This window comes from Fusarium phalaenopsidis (genome assembly GCF_050370095.1).
Source record: "Fusarium phalaenopsidis strain FUZ10S chromosome Unknown contig_32302, whole genome shotgun sequence".
Classification (NCBI taxonomy): domain Eukaryota; kingdom Fungi; phylum Ascomycota; class Sordariomycetes; order Hypocreales; family Nectriaceae; genus Fusarium; species Fusarium phalaenopsidis.
Window position 1 is genome coordinate 889,809 of NW_028145405.1, and position 25,173 is coordinate 914,981.

At 52.8% G+C, this 25,173-nt stretch overlaps 12 protein-coding genes across 12 annotated transcripts; 6 read left to right on the forward strand and 6 right to left on the reverse strand.

Moving 5' to 3' along the window:
• Window positions 1-291: 291 nt before the first annotated feature.
• LRP88_07663 (GNAT domain-containing protein) lies at window positions 292-960 on the forward strand (the record flags this gene model as incomplete). The annotated part of the gene is made up of 1 exon (XM_083244182.1): window positions 292-960. The coding sequence occupies one exon, from the start codon at window positions 292-294 to the stop codon at window positions 958-960; it is 669 nt and encodes a 222-aa protein (XP_083098676.1).
• Window positions 961-1,274: 314 nt separating this feature from the next.
• On the forward strand, window positions 1,275-1,808 carry LRP88_07664 (anthrone oxygenase family protein; the record flags this gene model as incomplete). The annotated part of the gene is made up of 2 exons (XM_083244183.1): window positions 1,275-1,341; window positions 1,393-1,808. 2 exons carry the CDS (start codon window positions 1,275-1,277, stop codon window positions 1,806-1,808), a joined length of 483 nt encoding a protein of 160 aa, XP_083098677.1.
• Window positions 1,809-1,956: 148 nt separating this feature from the next.
• Window positions 1,957-2,632, reverse strand: LRP88_07665 (chromo domain-containing protein; the record flags this gene model as incomplete). The annotated part of the gene is made up of 2 exons (XM_083244184.1): window positions 1,957-2,506; window positions 2,562-2,632. The coding sequence occupies 2 exons, from the start codon at window positions 2,630-2,632 to the stop codon at window positions 1,957-1,959; spliced, it is 621 nt and encodes a 206-aa protein (XP_083098678.1).
• An 843-nt stretch (window positions 2,633-3,475) lies between these two features.
• On the reverse strand, window positions 3,476-4,963 carry LRP88_07666 (guanine nucleotide exchange factor; the record flags this gene model as incomplete). The annotated part of the gene is made up of 3 exons (XM_083244185.1): window positions 3,476-4,663; window positions 4,723-4,799; window positions 4,957-4,963. The coding sequence occupies 3 exons, from the start codon at window positions 4,961-4,963 to the stop codon at window positions 3,476-3,478; spliced, it is 1,272 nt and encodes a 423-aa protein (XP_083098679.1).
• Window positions 4,964-5,892: 929 nt separating this feature from the next.
• Window positions 5,893-8,007, forward strand: LRP88_07667 (uncharacterized protein; the record flags this gene model as incomplete). Its single annotated transcript, XM_083244186.1, has 1 exon — window positions 5,893-8,007. One exon carries the CDS (start codon window positions 5,893-5,895, stop codon window positions 8,005-8,007), a length of 2,115 nt encoding a protein of 704 aa, XP_083098680.1.
• Window positions 8,008-8,190: 183 nt separating this feature from the next.
• On the reverse strand, window positions 8,191-9,068 carry LRP88_07668 (60S ribosomal protein eL20; the record flags this gene model as incomplete). The annotated part of the gene is made up of 4 exons (XM_083244187.1): window positions 8,191-8,349; window positions 8,402-8,578; window positions 8,636-8,820; window positions 9,002-9,068. The coding sequence occupies 4 exons, from the start codon at window positions 9,066-9,068 to the stop codon at window positions 8,191-8,193; spliced, it is 588 nt and encodes a 195-aa protein (XP_083098681.1).
• Window positions 9,069-9,708: 640 nt separating this feature from the next.
• Window positions 9,709-11,522, forward strand: LRP88_07669 (uncharacterized protein; the record flags this gene model as incomplete). Its single annotated transcript, XM_083244188.1, has 6 exons — window positions 9,709-9,993; window positions 10,043-10,335; window positions 10,384-10,615; window positions 10,664-10,725; window positions 10,773-11,184; window positions 11,439-11,522. 6 exons carry the CDS (start codon window positions 9,709-9,711, stop codon window positions 11,520-11,522), a joined length of 1,368 nt encoding a protein of 455 aa, XP_083098682.1.
• A 1,145-nt stretch (window positions 11,523-12,667) lies between these two features.
• On the reverse strand, window positions 12,668-13,689 carry LRP88_07670 (BTB/POZ domain-containing protein; the record flags this gene model as incomplete). Its single annotated transcript, XM_083244189.1, has 4 exons — window positions 12,668-12,701; window positions 12,758-12,989; window positions 13,044-13,453; window positions 13,505-13,689. The coding sequence occupies 4 exons, from the start codon at window positions 13,687-13,689 to the stop codon at window positions 12,668-12,670; spliced, it is 861 nt and encodes a 286-aa protein (XP_083098683.1).
• Window positions 13,690-15,108: 1,419 nt separating this feature from the next.
• LRP88_07671 (Alpha/Beta hydrolase protein) lies at window positions 15,109-16,076 on the reverse strand (the record flags this gene model as incomplete). The annotated part of the gene is made up of 2 exons (XM_083244190.1): window positions 15,109-15,806; window positions 15,860-16,076. The coding sequence occupies 2 exons, from the start codon at window positions 16,074-16,076 to the stop codon at window positions 15,109-15,111; spliced, it is 915 nt and encodes a 304-aa protein (XP_083098684.1).
• A 1,043-nt stretch (window positions 16,077-17,119) lies between these two features.
• LRP88_07672 (uncharacterized protein) lies at window positions 17,120-18,359 on the forward strand (the record flags this gene model as incomplete). The annotated part of the gene is made up of 3 exons (XM_083244191.1): window positions 17,120-17,354; window positions 17,414-18,292; window positions 18,343-18,359. The coding sequence occupies 3 exons, from the start codon at window positions 17,120-17,122 to the stop codon at window positions 18,357-18,359; spliced, it is 1,131 nt and encodes a 376-aa protein (XP_083098685.1).
• A 420-nt stretch (window positions 18,360-18,779) lies between these two features.
• Window positions 18,780-20,157, reverse strand: LRP88_07673 (NADP-dependent oxidoreductase domain-containing protein; the record flags this gene model as incomplete). The annotated part of the gene is made up of 3 exons (XM_083244192.1): window positions 18,780-18,815; window positions 18,869-19,662; window positions 20,010-20,157. 3 exons carry the CDS (start codon window positions 20,155-20,157, stop codon window positions 18,780-18,782), a joined length of 978 nt encoding a protein of 325 aa, XP_083098686.1.
• Window positions 20,158-22,402: 2,245 nt separating this feature from the next.
• LRP88_07674 (uncharacterized protein) lies at window positions 22,403-25,001 on the forward strand (the record flags this gene model as incomplete). Its single annotated transcript, XM_083244193.1, has 6 exons — window positions 22,403-23,105; window positions 23,156-23,329; window positions 23,378-23,424; window positions 23,476-23,586; window positions 23,636-23,782; window positions 23,832-25,001. The coding sequence occupies 6 exons, from the start codon at window positions 22,403-22,405 to the stop codon at window positions 24,999-25,001; spliced, it is 2,352 nt and encodes a 783-aa protein (XP_083098687.1).
• Between the last annotated feature and the right edge of the window lie 172 nt (window positions 25,002-25,173).

A 25,173-nucleotide genomic window follows, 5' to 3' on the forward strand; every position in this document is an offset into this window, starting at 1 on the left:
CCGTGCGCGTTTCCGGCTCAATTCCGACTCCGGGCTAGGGTCCATGGCGCACCGTGCTTTTTGCCTCAGTGGTGACTCTCTGAAAAATATCCATGGATCCATATCTACTCTTAGAGGTACCTTTGTAAGACGGTCATAGAAGGAAGGTAGGCGTGACTCATCGGGCAACGTTGCTCGTATAAAACATGGCGAGGAGATGCGACGGCGGTGATGTTGATTCTTATCTCATCATTATAGAAAGTCTCCTTCACTCTCTCAATTGTGGTCATCTGAGACATCTTCCCACTCAAGATGGAGCCAGCCCCAATCGAGTTCGTCACAGTCAAGACGACACTCCCAAAACTACCTTTTCCCTCAAACGATGAGCGAGAGCCTTTCCGAACGGAGCGCCTGCTAATGCGTCCCCTCTCAGAGGACGATTTTGAGGCGCTGCGCGTCCTTCGTACGCAGCCCGAGGTCATGGTGTGGTTCACGCAGGGTAGGCCAGACAAGGGTGTCGAGGAAACCAAAAAGGCTCTCGCCCTTAATCTGCCCCCAAACGATCTCGAACGATACAACTGGGCCATCTGCCTCGCCAAGACGGGAGAATTTATCGGCATCGCAGGAAACGCCATGTGGAATGGAGAGCTAGGCTGGCCAGCCGTGGGATACAGCCTCGTGAAGGAGCACTGGGGCAAAGGCTACATCACAGAGTTCCTGAGGGGCTACCTCGCCCAGTGGTGGGCGCTTCCTCGGGAGGAGGTCGAGCTCAAGGTGGATAAGAACTCGATCCGCGGGGGCGGTGGCTTCGAGGAGGAGTGCGTAGCGGCCATCACGGTGGACGACAACGCAGCGAGCCAGAACGTATTGCGAAAGTGCGGATTCGACTTGGTGAGGGCGTGGGAGGAGGCTGATCTCAGGGACCCGAGCAAGATGGTTACCCTGTATGGATTTGTCGTAACCAAGGAAAAGTCTCTATGAAGACGAAGGGAAGCTATTAATGGAATTAATGAATATGGATATTTCAATGCTGCATGGCCAATTGCCAATCAACGAATTCGGAGGGGTTATGCCGGACACGGCCGGACATCTTGGAAGTCCGTGAGAGTGTCCGGCACCGAAAGGACCCACTTCCATCCGTCTCCGACACTACCAACTTACATGACGTCGAGATGAATCGTGCCTATTTATTCGCTGGGATGCCCTCTCTTTGAATACTTCAACCTCAATTCATTCTCACCATACCGGAGATAACCAGTATCAAAGAGCCACAAATCTCATTCATCCTCAACACCATGCACTTCCCTGTCCCGTGCCTACTGGCAACTGCCACTGGCCTCACTGGCTCGGCATGGACCTCTGGTAAGACCTCACTCATAATTGTATATCGTGTTATTAACAGCTGATTCTTAGGTGCCATCGCCAGTCTTTCCCTCGTCGGCATCCCTGCGGCCCTCTCAGCACCCTCCACCTCCGCCACCGTGTGGGCCTCCATCTTCAACCACGGCGTCGCCATCATGCCCAAGTTTGCCGTCACAACAGCACTGGCCTACCTGTACGCCGCCTATGATGCCCGGCAGAACGGCCGGAGCTGGAAGGGATTCGTGTCTGGAGCTGTCTTGACTGTCGCTATTGTGCCGTACACGATTCTGTTTATGAGCAGCACAAACGAGCTGTTGCATGGGGCTGCCAAGGGAACGCTGCAGGCTACTAATGAAGAGGTGGCCAAGTTGATTGGGAGATGGGGCGTCTTGAACTTGGGACGGAGTCTACTCCCCCTGGCTGGGACAGTTACAGCATTCCTGGCCTTGTTTGAGAGTGTGTACTGAGTTATGAGTTGGGAAAACGTGCTTTTATGGCGTATATTGGATCAAACACAGCTCTATTTAGCTAATTTCACCCCTTTACTTCAGTCCCTCTTGCTGCCCTTTGTTGGCGTAGTCCCTGTCCCTGAGCCATCTCGCCATCCAGCTTAGCCTATTTGCTCATTGTCTTCTCGAACTCTCGAATGAGGTTGCGACAGTTGCCCAGATTCTTCTTGGGCTCCCAGGTATTCTCCTTGGCGGAGTATCCCTTCCACTTGACGAGGTAAAAGTGCTCGCTCGTGTCGGCATCGATCTGCGAGCCAACCACCTTCTCAACCTTCCATTCTTTCTCACCCCCACGCTCTGTCGTCTTCTTGGCCTTGGCGGCAGGGCGTCCACGACCTCGCTTGGCTGGTGCCTTGACTACGAGCGGCTCTGACTTCTTGGGCGGGACAACGGATGAGATGCGGCTGGAGCGACGGACGGTGGTGGTTCGTCCGCGAGTGCTGGGCTGGCGCTTGCCCTTGCCCTTGAGGAGCCTCTCCGCCTTCTTGTCGATGACTTCACCAAGCTTCTCAGATCCGACAGAATTTTCAGAGTTGGCGCGAGTGCCAGATTCGACTTCAGTGCCGGACTCGGCATCCTCGCCGTTGCCCTCGCCATCCACGATGTCCGAAACCACCCGCACCATGGTATCGTCGTCCTCGATGCTTGGGATAGGGCTGCAAGAGAGTTAGCACGATGCGGTGCGACATGGAAGCTAAAAGAATGAATGACCTGCAAGTGCTATCGGAAGGCTCAGGTTTGTCGCGAGCGAAGAAAACAGTTGGATTTCCAGGGGCAGGCATGGTGAAGCTGGAGAACTTGAGGAGGTGATTTTTTTTGGGTTGGAGAGGGATAGGTTAAATCTTGTTATGAAAGGGAATTCTGGCGCAAATATGCTCTGTTTGCTTGATTCAAAGCTTCACTGTTTGGTGTCAGGTTAGAAATGGAAAATACAGACTGGGAGGATAGAAGGTGACCAAGGTAGACGCAGCAACAGTCAATAACTCGAGTATGGGTTCATACCTTGAAAATAAGCGTTTAATCGCATACAAACAGTTTCTTTTGGGGACTCTGGAAATTTCTGGAGAGTTTTCGAGGCGAGCTGATGGAATATGAAGGAGTGAGTTGGTGGCAGTCCATCAATGACCCGGCAGTGCGAGATGCAGGTTTCCGGAAAACATGACCAAGGCATAAGTAATCTTATCAGTTTCATTGGAACGATATGAGCTACGTGCTGAAGTATGGAGGAAGTCTGTTTCTCGCCCAACGCTGTGTATTGATACCTTTCTTCCTGCAAAAAACAGACTGCTTGCACTCGACTGACAGACCGCCCGGTGATATACCCCAACTAATAGTCCTGTGACAGCCTCATAACTCATTCCATGATGCTGCTACTGGAATAGCATTAAAGAACACGCTGTTCGTCCATTAGTCTTTGCATCCGTCGTGTAAGCCCCTGCTTGCTGGACTACCACGCTGACTGCTGCAAGTTGGCTGACTATATCTTCAACTCGAACATGGTGGATCACAGCCAAAGGGTCATTCTTTACCCTTGTCTGCCGCAACGCTTTTAGTTATCGGGGGCTGACTCTCTGTTGTGGCAGTCTTTTGGGGGTCTTCTTGGACGTCTGTGAGGCTCGATGGGTTTAACCTGGGATCATGTCAGCCCTGCGAGTCTCAGCGGCGCAGTAAAGCTCGACTGACCGATCGAAAAGATCAAATAGTTGTTCAGTTTGCCGGGCTTTCTCCTCTTGTGTCAGCACCCGTGGCTCCTGCGAGCCACCAGCACCACCGCTGAACGCTTCTGTAGCAGAAGAAGGGATGGGCATGCTTTCCTGCAAAAACAGGCCTCCCGCGAAGCCATACCCAACATTTTGCACGTATTTGTTGGCATCACTATCCGACATTTCGAGAAAAAGGTCAGAAATGTCGACCCGAAACACTGGGCATGTACGGCTGGTCAGGTGTTTGAGTAATTTGCCGGGTAAAGTATCTCTCGTGCCCAACTCGTCTACGCGATCCTCGACTGTGGGCAAGAGTAAACCGCGCACGTGTTTCTTGAGCGTGTCTGGGGCATTGATGTAGACCTTTCGTATGACCTTGACGGACGGTGACGCAAATTCATCCAGCTCCGTGTCCGGATACGCTCTTACCACACGCTCGAGAATATTGATCAGCTTGTCCGCAACCTTGAATGTCTCGCCTTTTGGGTAGAGGGCAGCCTTGCTCTTTTCCGCTCCAAAATCGAGATTTGTAAAGGCACTGATGAGCGCCTTGAAGGGGCCATCAAGAGGTTTCGGCTCCGGGACTGGATGCTTTAACAAGATAAATACGAGATGAGGCAGTGCGGCACTCAAAGAGGAGACGCGGTCGGGGCAAACGTGCGAAACGACGTACAGGAGCTTCGAAGTCTCGGTGAGCGCCATGTCCTGCATGGGATCAACTTTGGACTTGGAACGGGACTTGGACTTGGGTTTGCTTGATAGGTCCTTGGCATGGCGACTGAGTATATCGACGGCCTTTTTGGATAGATCCTTCGCATGCTGATTGAGCTTTTCGACAATGTATTCCGCCAGGTGGTGATTGTCAATGAGATCCTCAACGTCAATTACTGTGTCGTAAGTCGACAGGAGGAGAATGCGGGAGTTGAGAAACTCGTCATCAAAGTTCTCGCCTTTGAGCTCCCCGCAAGCCCTTTTCGCGAAACCCTGATCGATAACAATTTGTCGAGTCTCGGGCTTTAAAACCATGGCGTTTACCAGAACACGAAGAGCCTCGCGTGCAGTCTTGGTGGATGGGCTGTAGAAGGCATGCGGCAGGAGCGTGCTAATGCCCTGGAAGAGCTGATGTCAGTAGTTCAAGATGAGAAATCATGGAGATAACAACAGCAAACCTTTTCCGAGAAAATTGGATCAGCACTGTCGGGGTCTCTACTGTAGATCTTGAGTTCCTCCAAGGCGAGATCGCGGTCTGTGTTGGATTGGGATTAGGAGGGGACACATTGTTGGCTGGCTAGGATACATGCCGGAGGGAAGTAGTGCGATATTTTTGATATCCTCGTGAAGTTTGTCGATCAATTCAGTGACTATCTTGAGCTTTTCAGCCCCTGTGGCCTGGCCAAGTGGACGAGTCATGATGGATGCTGATGGTGGTGTTGAAGAGGTGAGGATCTAGATTACGGTGGTTGGTGATTCAGTTTTGACGCTGCAGTTACTGCCAGTGGATGATGGCCGTCTTCTAGAGACGTCATCGAGATAAACAAACAAGAGAGCTGAGGAAGGCACGGGCATTTCTGATTTGTTGACATTCATTAGATCACCGAAGTAAGGGGCTTGTAGATACAGCAGAGAGAACGGCCGTGGCTTCCAAATTGTCCCGGAAATCGCTCTCATCCAATGTCAACTTCTTTGTGAGGAAGGCAGGCAGAGGCTTTGTCTGGCAGTTGTGGCTATGGCGACCTTGGGTAGGTACTCATCTTTTCCCCCAGGCAGTCACAGATGCCATAAAAGATATTTCATAGATCTGCAAGCATGCGAACCTTCATTCTGTGTTGTCCTCTTACCTATGAGGGGATGGCTAGGGAGTCGGAGTCGGAGTCTCATTTCGTTGGTTTTTGGCTCGGCTACTAACCACTTCACAGGTGAGATTTTCTATAGTGATGGGATGGATGAGATCCAACGCAACTATCGTGGCATCTCCTCGCCTTATGCCCGATGAGTCACGCCTAGGTAGATCAAGTTCACGGTCCAGGATTTCTTTGTTGGTCACCCGCTGACACGTTCTTACTCAAGGCCGGTAACTCCGTCTACCTAGGTACGCCATGAGTGAACTTGTAGCATTTAATTCCACTCAAACAAGTCAAAATTCTCTCAAAATAACCTAAGTTCCAACAGGTCATGTAGCATTGCCGTGAACAGCTTGAAAAAGCCCCCAAAGTCTCACGCCCACAAAATCGAACCGTCAATGATTCAATCGGGTGGGGCCGGCACTTGCTCAATCCCTGACCAAGCTTCCACTTACAGCATTTTCAACACCATCAGCACATCGCGGTACAAGAAAAACAATGAGCGCGAGAGAAGACCGACCCGCAAAGGTCCTCAGCTGCTCGAGCTGTAGGACCCGCAAGATCAAGTGCGACAAGGTACAGCCCGTCTGCACTCAGTGCTCTCGCTTCGGACTTGAGTGCGTCTATCCCTCGAGGAAGCCTACCCGTCGCGCGCCGAGGCCGCGTCAGAGCGAGCTGCTGGATCGGATCAGTCGCCTTGAGACTATTGTCAATCTGGCGGATCCTTCCAAGCTAAAGCAGCTCGATGAGGACACGCGGTCCTCGTCCATCGCCACAACGTTATCTGCCACTCTGGAAGACCAGTGTCAGGAATCGCAGGATGCTGCTACACACGCCGCGAATGCCCAGGCTGGGGAAAAGTACCTCAGCGCTGGTTTCTGGGGGAATCTGTGCTCTGAAGTCGAGGGGATCCGGCAAGCGCTGGATCAACCCTCTGAAGACGAGGAGGAGGAGGAAGAAGGCGATAGCCCAGAGTCCCTTGACCCGGCACCTCCAGCACCCACAGCACCATCAGGCTTCTTGCTCGGAAATCCATATTATAATGAGCGGGAACCCCTGAAGCACCCTTCTCCAGATATGATGATACGGCTCTGGACTATCTATTCTCGCAATGTCGACCCTCTCGTCAAGATCCTACACCGTCCTACCATCACCAAACAGATCCAGTCACATATCGATACTTCATCAACATATTCTTTCAGCCTCTCAACAAACGCCGTAATGTTTTCCATCTATTTCTGCGCCGCCGCATGTCTCAGGCCGGAGGACTGTCAGAAGCAACTGGGCGAGAACAAGACCGAATTAACTGCTCGGTATCGCATCGCAGCTGAGCGAGCTCTCGCTGAAGCAGATTATCTCAACACCAATGAACTAGAGACACTGCAAGCTCTGGCGCTCTACACTTCCATGATTCGCGTCTACTCTCATAACCGATCCTCCTGGGCTCTCACATCTCTCGTCATTCGCGTAGCCCAAGGGATGGGCCTCGATCGCGATGGAGACGGTCACCGTTATACCCCATTTATAGCAGAGATGAGGCGTCGATTGTGGCACTTTATCGTTGTTCTTGACGTTCGCGGCTCTGAGGATAGAGGCTCTGACGCCATTCTCACCCGGGCACGCTTCGATACTGTGCTACCAACACCAATCGACGACGACTACTTTGGTCCAGATTCAACCGGTCCTCTTGTCCCAAAGTCGACTCCCGCCGACAACGTCATATGCATGTGCACAGCTATGTGCTCAAGCATATTTGGCCTCCTATCACATCCCCATTTCAACGCAGCAGGAGAAGCAGAGCACTTCTTGTACACAGAAGATGAACTCATAGCACATATCCGCCTCCTCGAAAATACCTTCATCCACACTGCCCGACCCTCTCACCTCCCCTCCATGTACGCCTCCGAAATCGCCCGCGTTGTTATCCTCAAGCTGTGGCTCAACATCCAATACCCCTTCAATGGCGGTCCGGCCCCAGATCGGCCCCGCGTCTCCAAGGAGACGATGCTGCGTACCGCCGTGTCCATCATGGAACTGCGCGAGCGCATGACTAAAGACCAATGGGAAGACCGATTTGCCTGGTGGACAGATACATATGTGCAATGGCATCCTCTGGCGGTTGCGTTGGCTGAGTTGTGTGTCCAGACAGAGGGCGAGCTGGTGGACAGGGCATGGGTTGTCGTGGATCGCAACTTTCCTGCATCAAGAAATCACATTGCCGATACTGCGACGGGCTCGCTCTGGCGGCCTATCAAGAAGTTGCTGAAAAAGGCAAAGGCAGCAAAGGCAGAGGCTCTCTTGAAGGGTCTCAACCTCAACACCACATCGACGATGCCATTGATCCGTCCCACACAGCCTATCACTCAGCCTATGGTGTGCGAGACAACCTCGCAGTCAACAATACCAAACACAGCACTTCCCTTGGCACAATACGACACCAGTGTCATGGACCCCTCAATATTGTTCGAGTATCCTCCAGAGTTACTCAACCTCGACCTAGGCCAAGGAATGGAACAGGGCGCTCCCATGGAGTGGTCATTTTGGACAGAGTTTTACAATGATACGCAGATGGACAATTCGCCGAGCGGGAGCGGCACAGGAGAATCGACTTGACAAGTTCACAATCGGTAGTTTGCTAGAAAAACCCAATCAATTGTGCATCACGCAGCAGCATCAGCATGCTCAGAATTTTTGGTTCATTCGTCACCCGTTTTATCGAGCAATGCAGTTGATATTTCCATGATCCGTTGTAACACCCGCAGAGCCTGCCCAACCGTCCTCGAAACCGAAAACATTCTAAGCGAAAGTGGATGGTCGCTTCGCGCTGAACACCTTCTTGGTGTTCTCCTTGGTGATTCGGTGGGGGAGAGGGAAGCTCAGGCCCTTCTGAGTGAGCTGGCGGATGTAGGGTCGCTTGACATCCTCGGTCTTCTCGAGCTCGACGACGCGGAGGATCTGGTCCTGGAGTTAGCTTAGGTCTAGGCAAGGCCATGTGAGTGCGACGTACGTGGATCGACCTGAAGCGGGCACGGTGGCGGGCAGCCATGTCGGAGTAGAGGGAGTCGACAGCATCTGTTCGGGACAGCTCACGGTACTCCTTGTACATGTTGTGCGTGCCGGAACGAGAGTCGTATCGGATCCAGATGCCAAAGTTCTTGACCTTAAGAGGGTGCTTCTCGTGGAGCTGTGCATCTCAGGTCAGCGTCGTCCATGGGCATCGAGTCCAGTTGTCGCTACTCACCACCTTGATGCTGACGATCTCACCGGTGGCCTTCTTGACCTTCTTGAGACCACGCAAGAAGTACCAGTATCGGGACTTGGCGACCGTCTCGTTGGGAGCGAAGATGGTCATGCGGTAGAGGGCGGGGGAAGGGTTAGCCTCGGTGGGCAGGTGGCGCCCGATGACCTCGTATTCCTGAAGACGACCTGAATTTATGGTTAGTATTTTTGTTATTAGGAATTTTGTGTCGTGATGCCGCGCGCCGGAGGGTTAGGTCGAGTGTCGAGGAGCTATCCTGGGCTGGTCGGGGTTGGGTGAGACTAGATATTGAAAATTCGAGTGCTGTGGGTTTTCAAGGCGAAATTCCCCAAAAAGTCCCGTCGAGACGCAATCGAAGTCCAATCCGCCAGTCTAGAGAGCCGTCGCAGTCCCAGGAAGCAGTCTGATCCCTCATTCTTGTCGTCCCAGTCGAAGTGCAAAATTATCGAAATTATTTTCGTTGATCCTCCTCCGGCGGGCGGCATCGCCATGGTCGAGCGCGAGAGATAGAAAATGCTTACCCATCTGTAATATCTGTCAGTGGCCTGCTTGGATGTGTCCTATGTTGCCGACTTACTGTGACGGTGGTCAATTCCAACTGCGCGAAGGTTAGTGAAGATGGCCGAAGTTGAAAGTCGCGGGCGATATTTTTTTGTGCGAAGGTGTGGGAGGGCTAAGAGACGTAGCACCTGCAGGGCTTTGGCCCCAAAGGCGATTGGTCAGGCTCGACCCACTCGTGAAAACAGTCACGTGCACCGTCATCTGTGTTGACTGCCAAGACAGTGGGTCCAACGTCCAATCAGATGTGGTCCGGCTCAAAGAAGTTGGGAAGGAAGGCAATGAGCCTGAACGACAAAGCCATAGGACCGAGATCAACTTTGACCAAAACACACTTCGGACAATAATAATACATCATCTCAAGCTCACTATCTCATATCGTCAAGCCTCTCCGGATCCGGGCTCGCCGTCGCCTTCTACCCAGTCAAATATCAACACCCGACTTGAGACCTGCCAGAGTAGACATCACGACGCTCCTTGCATCTGTGGCCAAGGTCATGAATACCCTGTTCGAGCAGTTTGCGCAGGCCCATGCCTTGCGAAATGGCTACAAGCTAGCTCAAACCTTATCTCCTGTTCCTCCACCAGATGACCCTCAACGGCTGATGGCTGTATGGCGTAGTACGAATTCTCACAGCGTCAAAGGTGATATCAAGCACTTCATCAAATCAAACACTTCCCATCGACAGAAGTTGGACCATGATGAGGTGACGGGCTGGGTGGATGTCTACCAGGCCTACTGGAAGGCAATTGGTGAAATTTTGGCTGGGGAAAGTGGCAAGGTATGAGAGTGACTATCTAGTCGAGAGCTCTTCGCTAACCATGGTGCAGTCTACATGGACAAAAGTGTACGAGGCTTGGAAGGAACTGACCTCTGTGCTTATTCGCGGATACAACTCGCACGGGTTCGAAGCGTGGACGATCCCATCTCTCTACATGGTGGGCAAGTACCTGCGGCTGTTCGCCATCAAATCCGACGAGGAACGCCAAACTCAATCTCTCAGTGGTGCCCCTGGCGCCTCATTGATGGATGATGACTTCGATCCTCAAACCGAAGGGCAGCTCCAACTACGAGACTGCGAGGGCCACCTCAAGCGAATCTTTTCCCTGTGTCTAAACGACAGGTATGGACTATCCCCTTGTTTGCCCCGTTCGTGACTGACAATACCCAGAGCTCCATTAGAAGAATCCAGGAAATGGGGAATTTACTTCGTCATCAACCTCCTCTTCAAAACTTACTTCAAGCTTAACTCGGCATCGTTATCAAGGACTATCATCAAGACGTTGTCTGTGTACAACGACAAGGGAGACATGCCCGCCCTCGAAATGTTCCCCAAGTCTCAACGAGTGACATTCAAATTTTACGAGGGCGTCTTGCGTTTCCTAGAAGAGGACTACCTTGCGGTAAGGCACTACCCGGTCCTTTGCATGATGTGTACTAAGGTCTATCAGGCGGAATCCCACCTCAACGAGGCATGGAACTTATGCCACAAAGATGCTATCACCCAATCTGAGTAGGCATGACTTGACACAAGTTGATTCACCGCTGACATGATGCCAGACGAATCCTGACCTACCTCATCCCTTGCCGCCTTATCACCAGCCATGTCCTCCCCACCAAGACTCTCTTGGAAAACTACCCTCGACTACAGGAACTCTTCCTCCCGCTGGCCCGATGCATCAAATCCGGAAACCTGAAGGAATTTGACGAAGCCCTGAAAAGTGGCGAAGACGAATTAGTCAAACGGCGCATCTACCTGACGCTCGAGCGGGGCAGAGATATCGCCTTGCGTAACCTGCTGCGTAAGGTCTTTATCGCCGGCGGCTACGATGAGCCAAAAGAGGGCGACACGGCTCCCGTGCGTCGTAGTCGCATCCCGGTGACGGAATTTCAGGCGGCCATTAGCATGAGCAGCGGCCAGATGATCGAGGGTGACGAGGTTGAGTGCCTACTGGCCAACATGATTTACAAGGTGAGTTGTTCGATTCCTTGGTGTACACGAGGCACCGGCTGCCTTCTGATCCCTGCTCTTCCTTTTTTTTCGGTGGAAAACGGGCAAGAATTGTTTGTTGGCATCCCCACGGCAGTCATTTGACTATATACTCGTCACCAAGATGCTGCCTTATTTCAGTGTCTGCCTGGGGCATTCACGGCCTCTATTCACACTCCCCTCCATCTCAGCCTTACAAAGATCTGAGTCACTGACTGGGCACCTTTGTTTTCTAGGAATTGATGAAAGGTTATATCGCTAGGGAGCGAGGCATTGTGGTTCTGTCCAAGAAGGGTGCTTTCCCCGGCACAGGAGTGTGAGGCGAGCAAGCAAAGTCGTTTATGTGCAACACAACCTGAATCAAGACTAGGCGAAACACGACGGTTTAGATATTCTTCTCTTAGACTCACCGTCGCTTGTCTGAACACAATCTAGCAGCACGGGGTAGGACAGAGACACTGCAGCCGTCAGGATGACGCTGGCGTTGACAAATCATACAATAGCATCGGCAACACACGTTGGTGTTTGCTTTTTTAAGCCCAAGCTGATATCTGAGCCGACCCGACCTGTTTGGCCCGTTTGAAGTTATCTTTGCGCCATATTCACGCTGAAGCACCATACCGTGCATCACCCATGTCTCTTGTTATCGATCCGCTTCCACCCACGTCCTTGTAGCCCCCATCCCACTGTCGATGCAAAGTCCTAAAGCATGTGCCTGCCAGTAAGGGCATTATCTCCCGCTTCGAGATTTCCATCGAATCCTGAGGCGTGGTGGTCTCCCCGCATTTTCACACTCCTGGTTCGGATGGGCCGCCTTTCTTTTCCACGCCGATACTCGATCCGACACGCCCCCAGTCGGTCGTATGACTCACACCCGGGGAGACATTCCGATACAAGCAATCTATGTTTCACTAAGAGCAGGGCGGCTTGGCGAACCTTGTTGGGCGGATTCTAGTCCAAGTTGCTTTCACGCTTGCCTTCACGGAATAGGAGTCGGATTTCCATAAGTGACAAAGCTTCAAATTCTTTTACGCTTCTCAAAATAGCTCGTGAAAAAAAGAGCGTCGTGAAAAAGGGGTAATGATACAACTTTCCGCCCATCCGTCGTCAGATGTCAGTCTTGGTATCCCGCTCGCAAAAATCCCATCGTGAAAAGTAAATGACCCAAACCCGCTCGCTTTAGCGAGACAAATACCAAACATCCTGTGCTCCGAAGTGAAAAGACCCTAGAGTTTCATGAGAAGAATAGTAGTACAGAAAGACGTTTCCCGGCAAATTTGTCAATAACTCCGTAGAAAGAAACCTGTTGACGCCTTGACTCCGTCCCGTCCCCGTTGGTTTCTTTAGTTTTTTGCATGTTGGTTAATCTTTGCAAAGCCGTTGCCGTGTATTGTAAGAATAAGAGAAAAATTCATGGTTCATTAATGATGAGGGAGAAGAGTGCCGCTTGTCTCGGTGGTGGGTATTAAGAGAAGTGGCGGTTGGAACGTGGCGTGCTTCTGCAGACTTGTTAGTTTACAACTATCGGACTTGAATTGGAGTGGGCTAGACTCACTGGGCGGAGGAAATGTCGTCGACGTGGTTGCAGAGAGCGACAAACAAGTCAAAGAACAGCTGCGAGCCTCCGTTGTACATCTCGAGCTGCATGGTCCCGCTACGCTTGAAGGTACTGCGAGAGCGGATGATGAGGGCGAGATAGTGGGCTCGCAGCTTTGAGTCTGTGTCGGGAGTGTTGGCGTAGGCATATCTGGCCGAGGCGAGGATGGTGCTGCACTGGATACCGGATTCTTCAAGGGTAAACATGTTAGTTGGTTCGATGGAAACGAGATGGAACGACTTACGGAGTCCTTGTTTGCGAAGTGCCAGCTTCTTCAGCTCATCCAGCCCATACTTTTCAGCCGCACAGTAAATGACAGTATCCTTGAGAAGATCACCATCCACACCACGATGATAGACGGTACTCTCGACGGCAGCACGCTCTTCTTCAGTAGTGGGCTCAATCTCCCAAGAGTTGCGTCGCTTGTTGTGCACCAGACGAGGGTAGTAGTCACCCTTGTAGAGATACTCGAGAACAGAGCTAAAGATCTCCGGCTCCTCGTCGGGAAGGGCGATGCGCTTGGTGGCGGCGTCCATGTACCCGTTTCGAAGAGCGTGGCTGAAGAAGGGGCTGCCGCAGAGGACGTCTTCATGAGCGGCAAAGAGGCGTTGTTCAGCACCGACGACGAGAGTGACGATGGCAGAAGTCAAGTTGCTGACCATGTTAGAACTGTGATATTCATGAAAAGAGACTATGTGTACTTACTTTCCCATGACAGTGTCATCACTGGCTGTGGCTGTAGAAGCCGTAGTCGGTCTCCGATGGCGAGACTCATGTCGTCGCTTGGTGACACCGCTGTCCTTGCTGAAAGACGAGCTAGACTTGTTGACCTTGTGGCTCTTGGAGAAACTCTTGCTCGAGGATTCGTGTCGTCTGGATGAGGAGAACATGTTGGTGGCTGTCGAAGGAATTTCCCGTGATTATTTGGTATTGGAGGCGAGCGAGCGATGGGGACTTGTTCACGCTTCTTATACTTGAGTTGGGGTGGGGGTGCCTTGGTGATGATGCAGCAGGCAGATGAGGCAACGAGGGAAATAATAGTGAGGCAAAAGATGGAAAAATGATGAAAAGACGCCGTAAGAAAATCTGTTTTGGTTCTAAAAACCTACCTCGGGGTCAGGAATGAAGCCCGTCTTGTTTAAATGAGTATTCACACTCTTTTTCTGATCTGGCAAAATGGGCGAGCAGACGCGCCATCTTTATAATAGCCAGGCATGCCCCGTGCGGAAAACAAGGCATCTTCTGCCTGCTATAGCGGCACACCTGGCCTACGAAGCCCCCTGGAAGCAAGGCGAGTCAGCCCCCGGGGAGCCGACTTGGGTGGTGGTGATAAGTCGTCAGTGGGACGCTTTGGCTGAGCCAAAGGGGGAACGCGATATTGCCACGGAACCACGTGATAGGCAGGGGTGTTTAATTGGAATCGGGGCAGTGAGGTTTGCTGTCTCGCAGGGATCGAGTCACACTCTGAAAAGGGGGGGCTGGGGTGCGTAGATAATAATGCAAGGGTTAGTACCATCTCGTTATTTCCTTTTGGTTTGTTGGCTTGAAAAAAAGCTTCCAAGTTCTGGGCTTCAGTGCGTGGAACAACAGTTCGCCTCGAGGAAATATGGAGCCCCCCACTTGCGTGAGCCTCCATCACAAGGCAGACATCTTGGTGGTGCTGGGACTGGATGCTAACGCATGCTCGGCGATGGAGCTGCAAGGCTCACAATTTCTGAGCGAGCCTCGTCATTTTTTTGCTGGAGATTCATTGCGAGAGCTGGAGGAATCAATTGGACTCAATTGAAGCCCATCCTGAGCCTCCTCGAGGACGTATCGTTGTGGGAGCTTATTGTCCTCTATCTAATTCTCACGACCAAGCGAAACCAGCTGCTCACACTCGCACACACTCCGGCAAACAACTTTCTTTTCAAAACCCATGCTTCTTTTTTTTCTCCTCCCATTGACGGTGGTGGACCACCGGGCTAGCCTTGGGGTCCGTGGGCTAGGAATCCTGCCAGGGGTGGTAAGCTCTGTGTGTGTGTGTACGGTACCTGGCATGGATGGCTCTCCCAACACCTCCACACAACTCGGTTTGCTGGGTCTTAGTTCAAAGCCTAGTGCAAAACCTCCCTGAGACTTGAGGGCATCGACGGGGGGTGGTGATCTACCATACGGATCCGTCAGGCTGTTCGACCGTGACGGCATTTCTCAGTCACACACTCTAGATATCCCTGTTCCGCCACGGCCGACATGTCCCGAATTCACGCCAGTTGAACCAGACATGTCAAGATGCCATATCCCTGAGTTTCAAAGCCCAATCCCGTTCATCAATCTCCGTGCTGGGCCCTTGCAGCGGCCGTCGAGATGGAGTCGGCGAGAGCCTGCTTCCCACTGGCCCTCACCATGGCTTCATTATGCAGCGCCCCGCGCACCCTGTGCCGTTCCACTGGGAGCCCAACGAGTTCGCAGCGCCGCTGGAGCTTTTCGCCGTGATCGCCGGGTACCAGCTCGTCCTTCCCCGCTTCCACGATGTAAACCCCCGGCGGGCTCTCCTTGAACCTCTTGGCTATCATGCCGAGGTTGGTCCAGCTGTCCAGGTGGTTCCGGAGGAATGGCCACAGGTACTGGTATGGGAGCCACTTCTGGGGGTATAATGCCTGCAGCATTGCTCTTGTACATGTGAATGGAGTCTCTAGGACAAGGGCATCAAGTTTGATGTTGGGAGGGCATTTCCCTTTGGCAGCCAGATTGGTGGCAAATCCGCATCCAATGCTTTGGCCCCAAAGCACGACTGTCGGCTTCTGATCAGTTCCCTCTGCTCTGGACTCGTGTAATTGAGATATCCACTGCAGGGCCGCTTGTGAGTCCAAATCAATACCTGGCTCAGATGGCCGGTCGTGAGAGGTCCAATAGCCTCGATAGCTTAGACAAACCATGGTATAGGTGACGGACGGATCATTGTCGCGAGCTCGACGAAGAATCCAAGACAGATGAGGAAGTCTTGGAGGTATTGAAGATCCATTTCCTAGAGTCTTGGATGAGTTTCATCGAGAGAAAAGGCCTCATGATGTAACAAACCTTGAAAATAGAGGATATAGACAGGCTTCTTGGCCCCAGTGGCAGACGCAGGCATATCCGACACGCACAAGGCAATCTCAGTCCCATCTAGAGATCGTATTCTCTCCTCTCTCCATTGAACGCCCCCGCACTCACGCGAGAACTCATCAATGCGCATGCTCCGCGCATTGGGCGGCAGGAATGGGTTGTAGATGATGGCGTTCTGGAACAGCACCATCATGGCACACTTCCAAGACCACAGAGCCACAAACAGGCCACCAAAGATCAGCGGGGGCATCAGGACAGGCGCGACATGGAAGCACCTCGCGCGTCCCCCGACGGGCCGCCCGATTGCTGCTGCTGCTCTGCATATCGGCAACGTCCTCCCGGCGGTCCAAGGGCGCGAGATACGCTGGATCACCATTGCTGAAAATGCGAACGAGGCAGGGCAAGCAGCAGAGGGACAGCTGGCAAGGGGGAAAGATAGAGACGTGGGATGCTGTGGTCGAAAGGGGTTGAGGCTTTATGACATGTTCGCTCGCGACTGGGCTCGGGGCCCTGCAGCTGCGGATGATGATGTGCAGGAGAACGAGTGGTGTTGCCAGTTGGTGAGGCGAAAAGGCGACACTCAAGTGAGAGCTTAGAGGTACAGTACGTGGGCACCTAGAGGTAGTGAGAATCATTCACGAAATAGCCAGAAAAACTACGACATGTCTATTCAGAATTGAACAATATCTAATCCTTTCAAGATAATACTCTCTGTAATAACTCTCTGTATAACTACTTCTTTAACATTCTGCATCAACAAGCCCAGCCCATGATGAACGCTTGACCCCCGCTTTCAGGCATCTTGCAAGCCTGGGGTGGACTGATTCGCCCTCAACGTCACTCGGCTCCGGGCTGCGACGTGCCAATTGGCGCAACCATTACAGCGCCGTTCTCCGCCTGTGAATGTGAGTGAGCGTGAGTGCCTGGCTGGACCCGTCCTTTTTTCATGCAGCCCGCCCGGACTGGGACCTTTGTCGCCTTGGTTCCTGGAGATCCCAAAAACTGGAACTATTTACAATCACCGAACCGACCAATTCCGCGACTTGTTCCTTTTTCCTTTTCCCTCCCTGGTTAATTTTCTTCCCATTCTCGAACTTTCTGCTTTAAACTCTCGTTACCCACTCTCAAACTTGTCCGTTTTAAACGCAGATAACACGCTTCTCAACGTCTCTTCCTGCCCCGCCATCAAATACATCATCACCGCCCCTCCTCCTCCAAGACTGTTCAATCGCGATGCCTAGCTCCGACAAGGAAAACGACTCGCACGCGCACATCGATATCCAGGATGATCACCCGTCCCCGCGCGCCGAGGGAGAGACCAGCCCTGGCCTAAGGAACAGCAAGGGCTGGGATGGCAAGCTTCGGGTCCCCAAGGCTGCTCTCGTGACAAATCCAGAGGCGCTGTCCGATCCTGAATATTCAGATGACGAGAATGTCCTGGGCGGCGAGACTATTAACGCCGATGAGGGTAATAATCTCAGTACTCTATGCACTGGGCATGCGACAGTTCACTAACACGGCTTACAGACCTCCTCGATGACGAAGACCCCGAGACGGACGAAATCATGTGCTCCCACTCCCGCATCGGGTCAATAGCCTCGCTCCGCCTCGACCGCTTCAAGAAGGCCGCCCGCGTCTGCCTCCGCCAAAACAGCATCCAGGAGATCGACGGCCTCTCGGGCCTCGCCGAGACCCTCCAGGACCTTGACCTCTACGACAACCTCATCTCGCACGTCCGCGGCCTCGACGACCTAACAAACCTCACGAGCCTCGACCTCAGCTTCAACAAGGTCAAGCACATCAAGCACATCAGCCACCTCAAGGATCTCAAGGAGCTGTTCCTTGTAGCCAACAAGATTGGCAAGATCGAGGGGCTCGAAGGGCTGGATAAGCTGACTTCACTTGAGCTTGGATCGAACCGTATCCGCGAGCTGAAGAACCTTGACACCCTCGTTGCTCTCGAGGAGCTGTGGGTGGCAAAGAACAAGATTACCGAGCTTTCCGGTCTCGGCGGTCTACCCAGCCTGCGCCTCCTGAGCATCCAGTCGAACCGCATAACCGACTTGTCCCCGCTCAAGGACGTCCCAACACTCGAGGAGCTATACATCTCACACAACCTCCTAGAATCGCTAGAGGGCCTCGAGCACAACGTTAAACTGCGAGTGCTCGACATTTCAAACAATAAGGTCACCAGCATTGAGGGTCTTGCACCCCTCGCTGAGCTGGAGGAGCTCTGGGCCAGTTACAACCTTGTTAGCGACTACAAGGAGGTGTCCAAGTACCTCGCGGACAAGAAAAACCTCACAACGGTGTACTTTGAGGGGAATCCGCTGCAGCTGCAGGAGCCGGTGGCGTATAGGAACAGGATCCGATTAACATTGCCTCAGATCAAACAGATTGATGCCAGTAAGTTTCCCCTTGACAACAAAAGGAACGCCAGCTAACATTTCCCACAGCTTTCGTAAGAGCATGAACATCAAGAGTTTTGAAAGGCATCATGATAAACAGCATGGCGTTTGGGGCGGGGGTTCTTTCATCCGCATTCCGGCCCATCAGTAGCACACGCACTGATGGTTATCAAAGACAGAATAAAGATTTCCAGTCAAGTTGTCGATAACGTCTAGACAGTTTCAAGTGAACGCGAAATTCATCAAATGCGCATATTCAACTTCGATGACCGGCCATGTTTCAGCTCAACCACATCATCACCGATGAAAGCCACGACATTCCTTTGAAGGGGTAACTGTGTTTTGAATTCTATGAGGCGGATTTCCTCCATCATGTCCTTTGGACTCTACAAAATGCAGCCCATCATCAACAAACGCCTAATGTCCCAAAACAAAATGTTTCCCAAGTTATCTCTTTCTTTTTAAATTCGTCACATGTCATTGCTCTAAGCAAAGATCCAGAGCTTCTCGGTGGGGAAGTACTGTAGGGCATTAGCATAATACTCGAGACGACAGCAGAAGCGGTAATACTCACGTTGGTGGGCTGGTTGAACTTGAGGTGCAGGTCCATCTTGGCGATGCGGGCCATGTCCTCCTCGTCAATGTTAAAGTTGACAGAGGCCAGGTTCTCCTGCATGAGGTCGGGACGGGTAGACTTGGGGATAACGGAGATGCCTCGCTGGGTAGACCATCGGAGGAGGACCTGGGCGGGGGTCTTGCCGTACTTCTCGGCGAGGGTGGTGAAGACCTCGTGCTGCATCAGGGGAACAGCGTCCTTGGCACGGTCCATGTCGAGCTCGATGAAGCCGGCAGGGCCGAAGGAAGAGTAGGCAGTCAGGGCGATGCCCTCAGCCTTGGCCAGGCGGACGAGCTCGGTCTGCTGGTAGTAGGGGTGAAGCTCGACCTGGAGAGTGGCGGGTCGGATCTTGGCGTACTTGAGGAGGTCGTAGATGGCCTGGGACTGGAAGTTGGAGATACCAATAGACTTGGCCAGGCCCTTCTCAACGAGCTTCTCCATGGCACCCCAGGTCTCCTGGTTGGTGGCCTTGCCCCATCGGATCTCGGTTTGGGCGTCGTCGATGTGCCAGCCGGGAGGGTAGCGGACGGAGGGGTCGATGTACTCGAGGGCGACGGGGAAGTGGATGAGGAAGAGGTCGAAGTAGTCAACCTGCCAGTCGGCAAGCTGTCGGCGGGTGATGGGCTCGACGTGCTGCTCCTCGTGGTAGGTCTGCCAGAGCTTGGAGACGATGAAGAGGTCCTCGCGCTTCACGATGCCCTCCTTGATGGCGCGGGCGACACCCTCACCACACTCCTTCTCGTTTCCGTAGTCTATAGAGATTAAATATCAGAATTTGCTTCATTTTGGGTCTCTTTGAGGGGAACAAAGTGTGTCATATCATGGCTCAATCCTACAGGTCTCATGAAGCCATCGCCTGGTGGGGCCGAGCTCTCAACTGATATGACGCTGGTGGAGGGGCAGATTTGCAGGGGTCCTTTGTGGCTATTCTGCCGGGGTAATTGGGAGTGGACAGGGGGCAATGGAGGGGCAGCGAGCAGGGATATAGCATCGAAGGAGGGGCAGACGTTGTTGGTGTTATTCCGCCGAGGACATTATCGACGGAGGACAAGCAACTCTATAGTGGCTTCAAGCTGGTAGAAGGGAAGCATTCACGTACCGCAGGCACCATCCAGCAGACGGTAACCAGCCTTGATGGCCTCGTAAACGGTGTCGGCGCAGGTGGCGTTGTCAACCTTCCAGAGGCCGAAGCCGACCTGGGGCATCTCGTGGCCGCTGCTGAGCTTGACGGTGGGGATATCAGCCATTTTGGTGGTTGTGATGTTGTCTCTGGGTACAATTGGATAGATGAGGACAAGGAGGAGGAAGAGGGAGAAGAAGCAAACCCCGAGAGGAGGGAGGGAACAGGCGTATTTATGCTACGTCGAGCTCCTGAGCCAGAGAGGAGAACATCCACATCCCGTCTCGAGGTTATGCCTCAGTCGGCCCAGCTTTCGACTTTCCAGCTTCACCCGGCGTCCCTCATGGGCGCGGCATGACAGAGAATGGCACGGCATGGCATTGATAGCGCGACTCCATCGAGCATGGGTCGGCGAGACGTGGACGGCTAGCGCAGGCGAGAGAGTGCAGTGTTGTCCACGGGTAAGGTAGGGAAGGGACAGTAAGTATCATGGGTCTGGCTGGGCGTGAACTGAAAGCGTGAGAGGTGTGCAACGGTCGTGCAAGAATGAGGCGTGGTCTCATCGATTCGAGGTCGTATCGACCAGCCCGGCCACCATTGCCGCCTCTGTGGGGCCCAAGGGAATTCACCCGGCGAAGGGTGGGCATCTGGATGTTTGGGAAGAGCGGTGGCCGCGCTGGATATTTTCAAATTGGATCACTAGCCTAGTATTTCCAGAAGGGCGTGTGATCCACTGCAAGACGCTCATGGCCGAGCTGGGATCTCAATCGCTTATCGCCGCGGTTGAGCTGGCTGAGGCTGAGAGTAAACGCTGGCCCTCTAGCCATCATGGCCGACGTCCCGAGTGATTCTCCATATCGTCTGGACAAAAGCCCATACTGTCGGTCAAGGTCTCACCGAGCAGGATCAGGGACATGCAAAACTCACCGCACGCTGAAACTCAAATCACTCTATTTGTCGTTCGAGCATCTGGCACATGTACAGCCACCCCGGGCCAAGAGAAGGACGCAGAATCACCCCGCGAACCAAGCCCTCGTTGTGGGGGGGAGAGGCGAGAAAAGCAGCAGGAGATCTAGGCCAAAAGCAATTATGCGCCGCACATATCATGACAGCGAGATGGGTGTCATGTCCCATTCTGTAGGCCCAGATGATGCAGGTCCCTTGGCGTCGGTCGTCTGGAGCTTGCGGCAGCTTACTGTGGCAGACCGGGAGCTCCGTCGACGCCCATTTGTGCGTTTAACCACAACTGGAGTCGGCCTCGCGGCAAAGGCCCGGTGGATTCTGTCGCGGGTGTGCCAGGACAGCATTTGGCCTTCTGTGATTGATGCGGCAGACCATCCACAGACCCCGTACCATTCCCCGGCCGGGTCGTCGGATGACTCTGGTCAAGGCTGGGTGACGTGGTAGTAGTATCAGCTTTCTTACAGCCCACGAGCATTTGCCCAGGTTCCCCAGTCTTGGGAGCTTGAAGAGGTTTTTTCTGTCGGTGGATTTGCGCGGAAGAATAAGGGTAGAATTGATGCTGAATATCATGGCCGAGAGGATGAAGCTCCGGGAGAAAGCAATTTAGCCTAAAGTCGTGGTCCCACGTCGTTCCACGCGGGCGGATATTGTACGTACCTCTTTTGCCCGCGGCGCTACAGGAAGAAAGGCACCAGCTGCCCCACATGGCGCCCGTTGCTTCTACAGACCTACCCTGGCCCCCATTCTAATTCATCCGAGGACATGACATGAAGACAGCAGGCTCGAGGTGGTCAACACCAAGACCGTCTCCACGAGACTCAATTCATTGTGCCACACGAAGCCGACCAAGGTGCCCTCGTTCCCCGATGATACCATCATAATTGGGACAAAGACGATGTCTTCAGGTGAGAATAGGAGCTCCCCCTCCTCAGATTCAGCCATCATGGCTGCATTGACAATAGCTTCGACGAATCACCTACGCATTCACCCATCATCACGGAGTGCACCGCAGCATCAAAGAGATTTCTTTCACACCGCGCACAGCCGTCCTCGTCTCCCTGGCTTCGGCTCCCAAATTAGAATCGGTTATTTGCTGTTGGGCCCAACCAAGCCGCTCAACAAAGAAGTTGCCAAACACCAACGGTCTCCCCGCGATCCTTTGTCCCAAAACATCCAGATTCGGCCTCGAGTCCCTCACAATACTGCCATTGACGCTGGCTTTGGCATCTGAGCTTCCTCCCTTGTTACGAATCGGACTGCCGCCATGCAGAACCAGTCGGGCGTTGAAGTTGTCGCGTCTTTGTTCCCGAACATGCTTATTACCAAGGAAATCCCCCATCCGACTGTGGCACTTCGTCATGTTCACACGATAGAGACACTTTCAATCATTCATTCACCATCATTTCAACATGCGGCCCGAAGAGATTCAAGTCAGGACCATCATGGTGCCTGATAACGACCTCCTCCATTGGCGCAATATGATGACCTTGCAGGGCGCCATCGTCAGGGGCGAAACCGAGGTCTTGTTCCACAACTGTCCAGAGATTCCAATAGAATATTGGGGAAAGGTCCGACACAACCATCGCCGCTTGAACCAGAGATACAACTTCTACTATCGCAACGCGCGGCCCAAAAACCTACCTCAGCACGTAGATGACGCGGCTGCAAGGCGCGGCATTGACGATGTACAGTGGAAGGGCCTCAGGTTCGAATTCATCAAAGTCCTTGCTGCCGGCGGTCATGGATATGTTTCCTTATGGAGGGTTTGGTTTGAGGATGGATCTAGTAAAAAGGTGGTCATCAAAAGGGCTCTTGGTAGAGACTTTGACGTTGGAAGGGAATCCCGCTTTCACCTTCGATACGCCGGTGCCGAGCATACCAGCCAGATCCTCGACCTACACGCTGAAGCCATGAAGATACAGGATGAAGTCAGACAGAGGAATCCTCTAGTTCGTCTCCGGTACAGAAATGGCTCAGACTTCAACGCCGGATCCCTCCAACTCATCGTCTTTGAGTTCATGGAACACGGAGACTTGCACAAGGTATTGACCCTAGCTAGTCAGATGGATGTGCAATTCCCGGACAGGACTCTTTGGGGCATCTGGGAATGCCGTATGTATCTCCCCTTATACACTTGTGTCCTTGTACTGATTCGTGTCCAGTGGTCCGGGGAGTTGCCTCTGTTGCATATGTGCCTTCTTTCCTTGCCATGCACAGAGACTTTGACAAAGAGTTGCAAACAGCCATTGATACCAACCGTCTGGAACACTTCTTGGCGCAACTGGAGAATATCCAACAATCGCACGATGTTCACCTAGACTTGGAAGAGTTAAACGGTATGTGCATGTGTTCTACATATTCACCCCTTCTAACCTGGTTGATAGTTCTCGCTGGTACAGCTGGTAGCCATCCGCACAACCCTATTTTCAAGGTAATTCCCCAAACACCTGAGCGCATGAGTCACGCGTTGACGAATTCCTAGCTTCACGATCTCGGTGCCTTTAGTTACATCATGAGCGAAAAATGGAAGACCTGGGGCGATTCCCGGTACTGGAAGATGAGGAAGCCTTGCAAGCTCCACAGAGTGACTCCGGTACGTGACATATTCAACACATACATCAACAGTCTCTAACTGCTACTAGGAGCAAGTTCACCAGGACTGGGACCAACTGCGGACAGACGAAGGCGTCAGCCTGGACGGATCCCAATTCGCAGGTGAAGATCTCACTCAAGGACATCCGATTGCTGGCCGGTTCGGTACTTGGACAAACATCTTTTTCATTGGTAAAGTGGTTAGTTTCATCATCCCTACATCCTGATCCCGCTGACAAGCCATAGATGGAAGCGGCCATCACATTTCTTACCGAGGCGTATCCATTCGATGCCTATCATTTTGATAGTATGGATGGGACACAATCAGGGAACACCTATGGATGGGTGCTCCAAGACCCATCATTCTCCCATGTCGATCCTACTCTGCGCGACCTAATTATGCGATGCCAGCTCGAGGTGCCGGGCGAACGACCCAGCATCACGGCGCTTCTGCGAGAGATTGCGATTCGCAAGATGCATCCCTTCTACCAGGGCCCCGAAGAAATGGCATACTTCTGGGAGTGTTTTTTTGGTCCTAAAACTCCGGAGCCCATACCTGATCCAATAGATGACGACGTTGCCGATGCCCTCGAAGAGTCTATGGCTGGAGGCATCATACCATTCCTGCACCCAGACCCGGGATCAGAGCCTCACCGACATGAGCAGCAGGCAGACTCCGCTCCCGCGGAAGGACTCGAGTATTTTCAGAAGTGGATGGATCGACAATCCAGGGCTTCTGGTGCTTCTGGTGATAGAGACCAGACCCCTCAACCACCTGTTGGTGGGCATCAGCAGCCTGTTCCTGGTCAAGGCCAACATCAGATTCCTCGGCGACCTGCCAATTTGCGTGTCCCCCAGCGGATTGCCCGGAGGCCTGTTGGCGACCAGCCGTCGGCGGCAGCAGCAGCTCCCTCATGGCTCAATCCACCCAGCCTTGAAACTGCTGCTATGGACGATGACGAAGCTGCTCAGGAGGATGCCGGGGGGTCTTACACCAACTTGCGTTGCGCACGCGCCGAACCTGATGGCAGTGTATCTGAAAGTAGCAGCGATAAATCTCCTGTTCCTACGGCGCGACGGGGAATAAGATTTGATCTTCCCAAGAGTGGCGCTGGGCGAGGGAATGCTAAGAAGACTGGCTCAATATATGACAGGAGCAAGATGCGGTTTCCGGATCGCAAGGAACGTGGATCAAAGGTCAACAAGCGAGTCTCTGAGCCCAGTACAAGGAGTCTCAAGACTTGTGTCAAGATGAACAATCTCGACAAGTTTGTTCAGGCGGCCATGGATGACATGCCCATGGCCATCCGCAATCTCATGGCCAGGACGAAGCATCTCGAGCAGAGGCTCGCGGATGGCAATCTTCCTGCATTTGCGTATATAACCGCAGGTGGAAAGGGAGATTTTGATGTTTGATTTGAGAAGGCAGGTCAAAGTCGATTTTCTTTTTTTCTTGGTTGTCACGCGTGTCTTATTCCTTTGAGACTGTATCAAGTGATACATGCATGCAGGAGTTCAAGGTTCGGGCAGCTTGCTTTTTACCGCTTAATTCCTTTTCTTTTTTGGTAGGTGGATTGTTTCGTTTTCA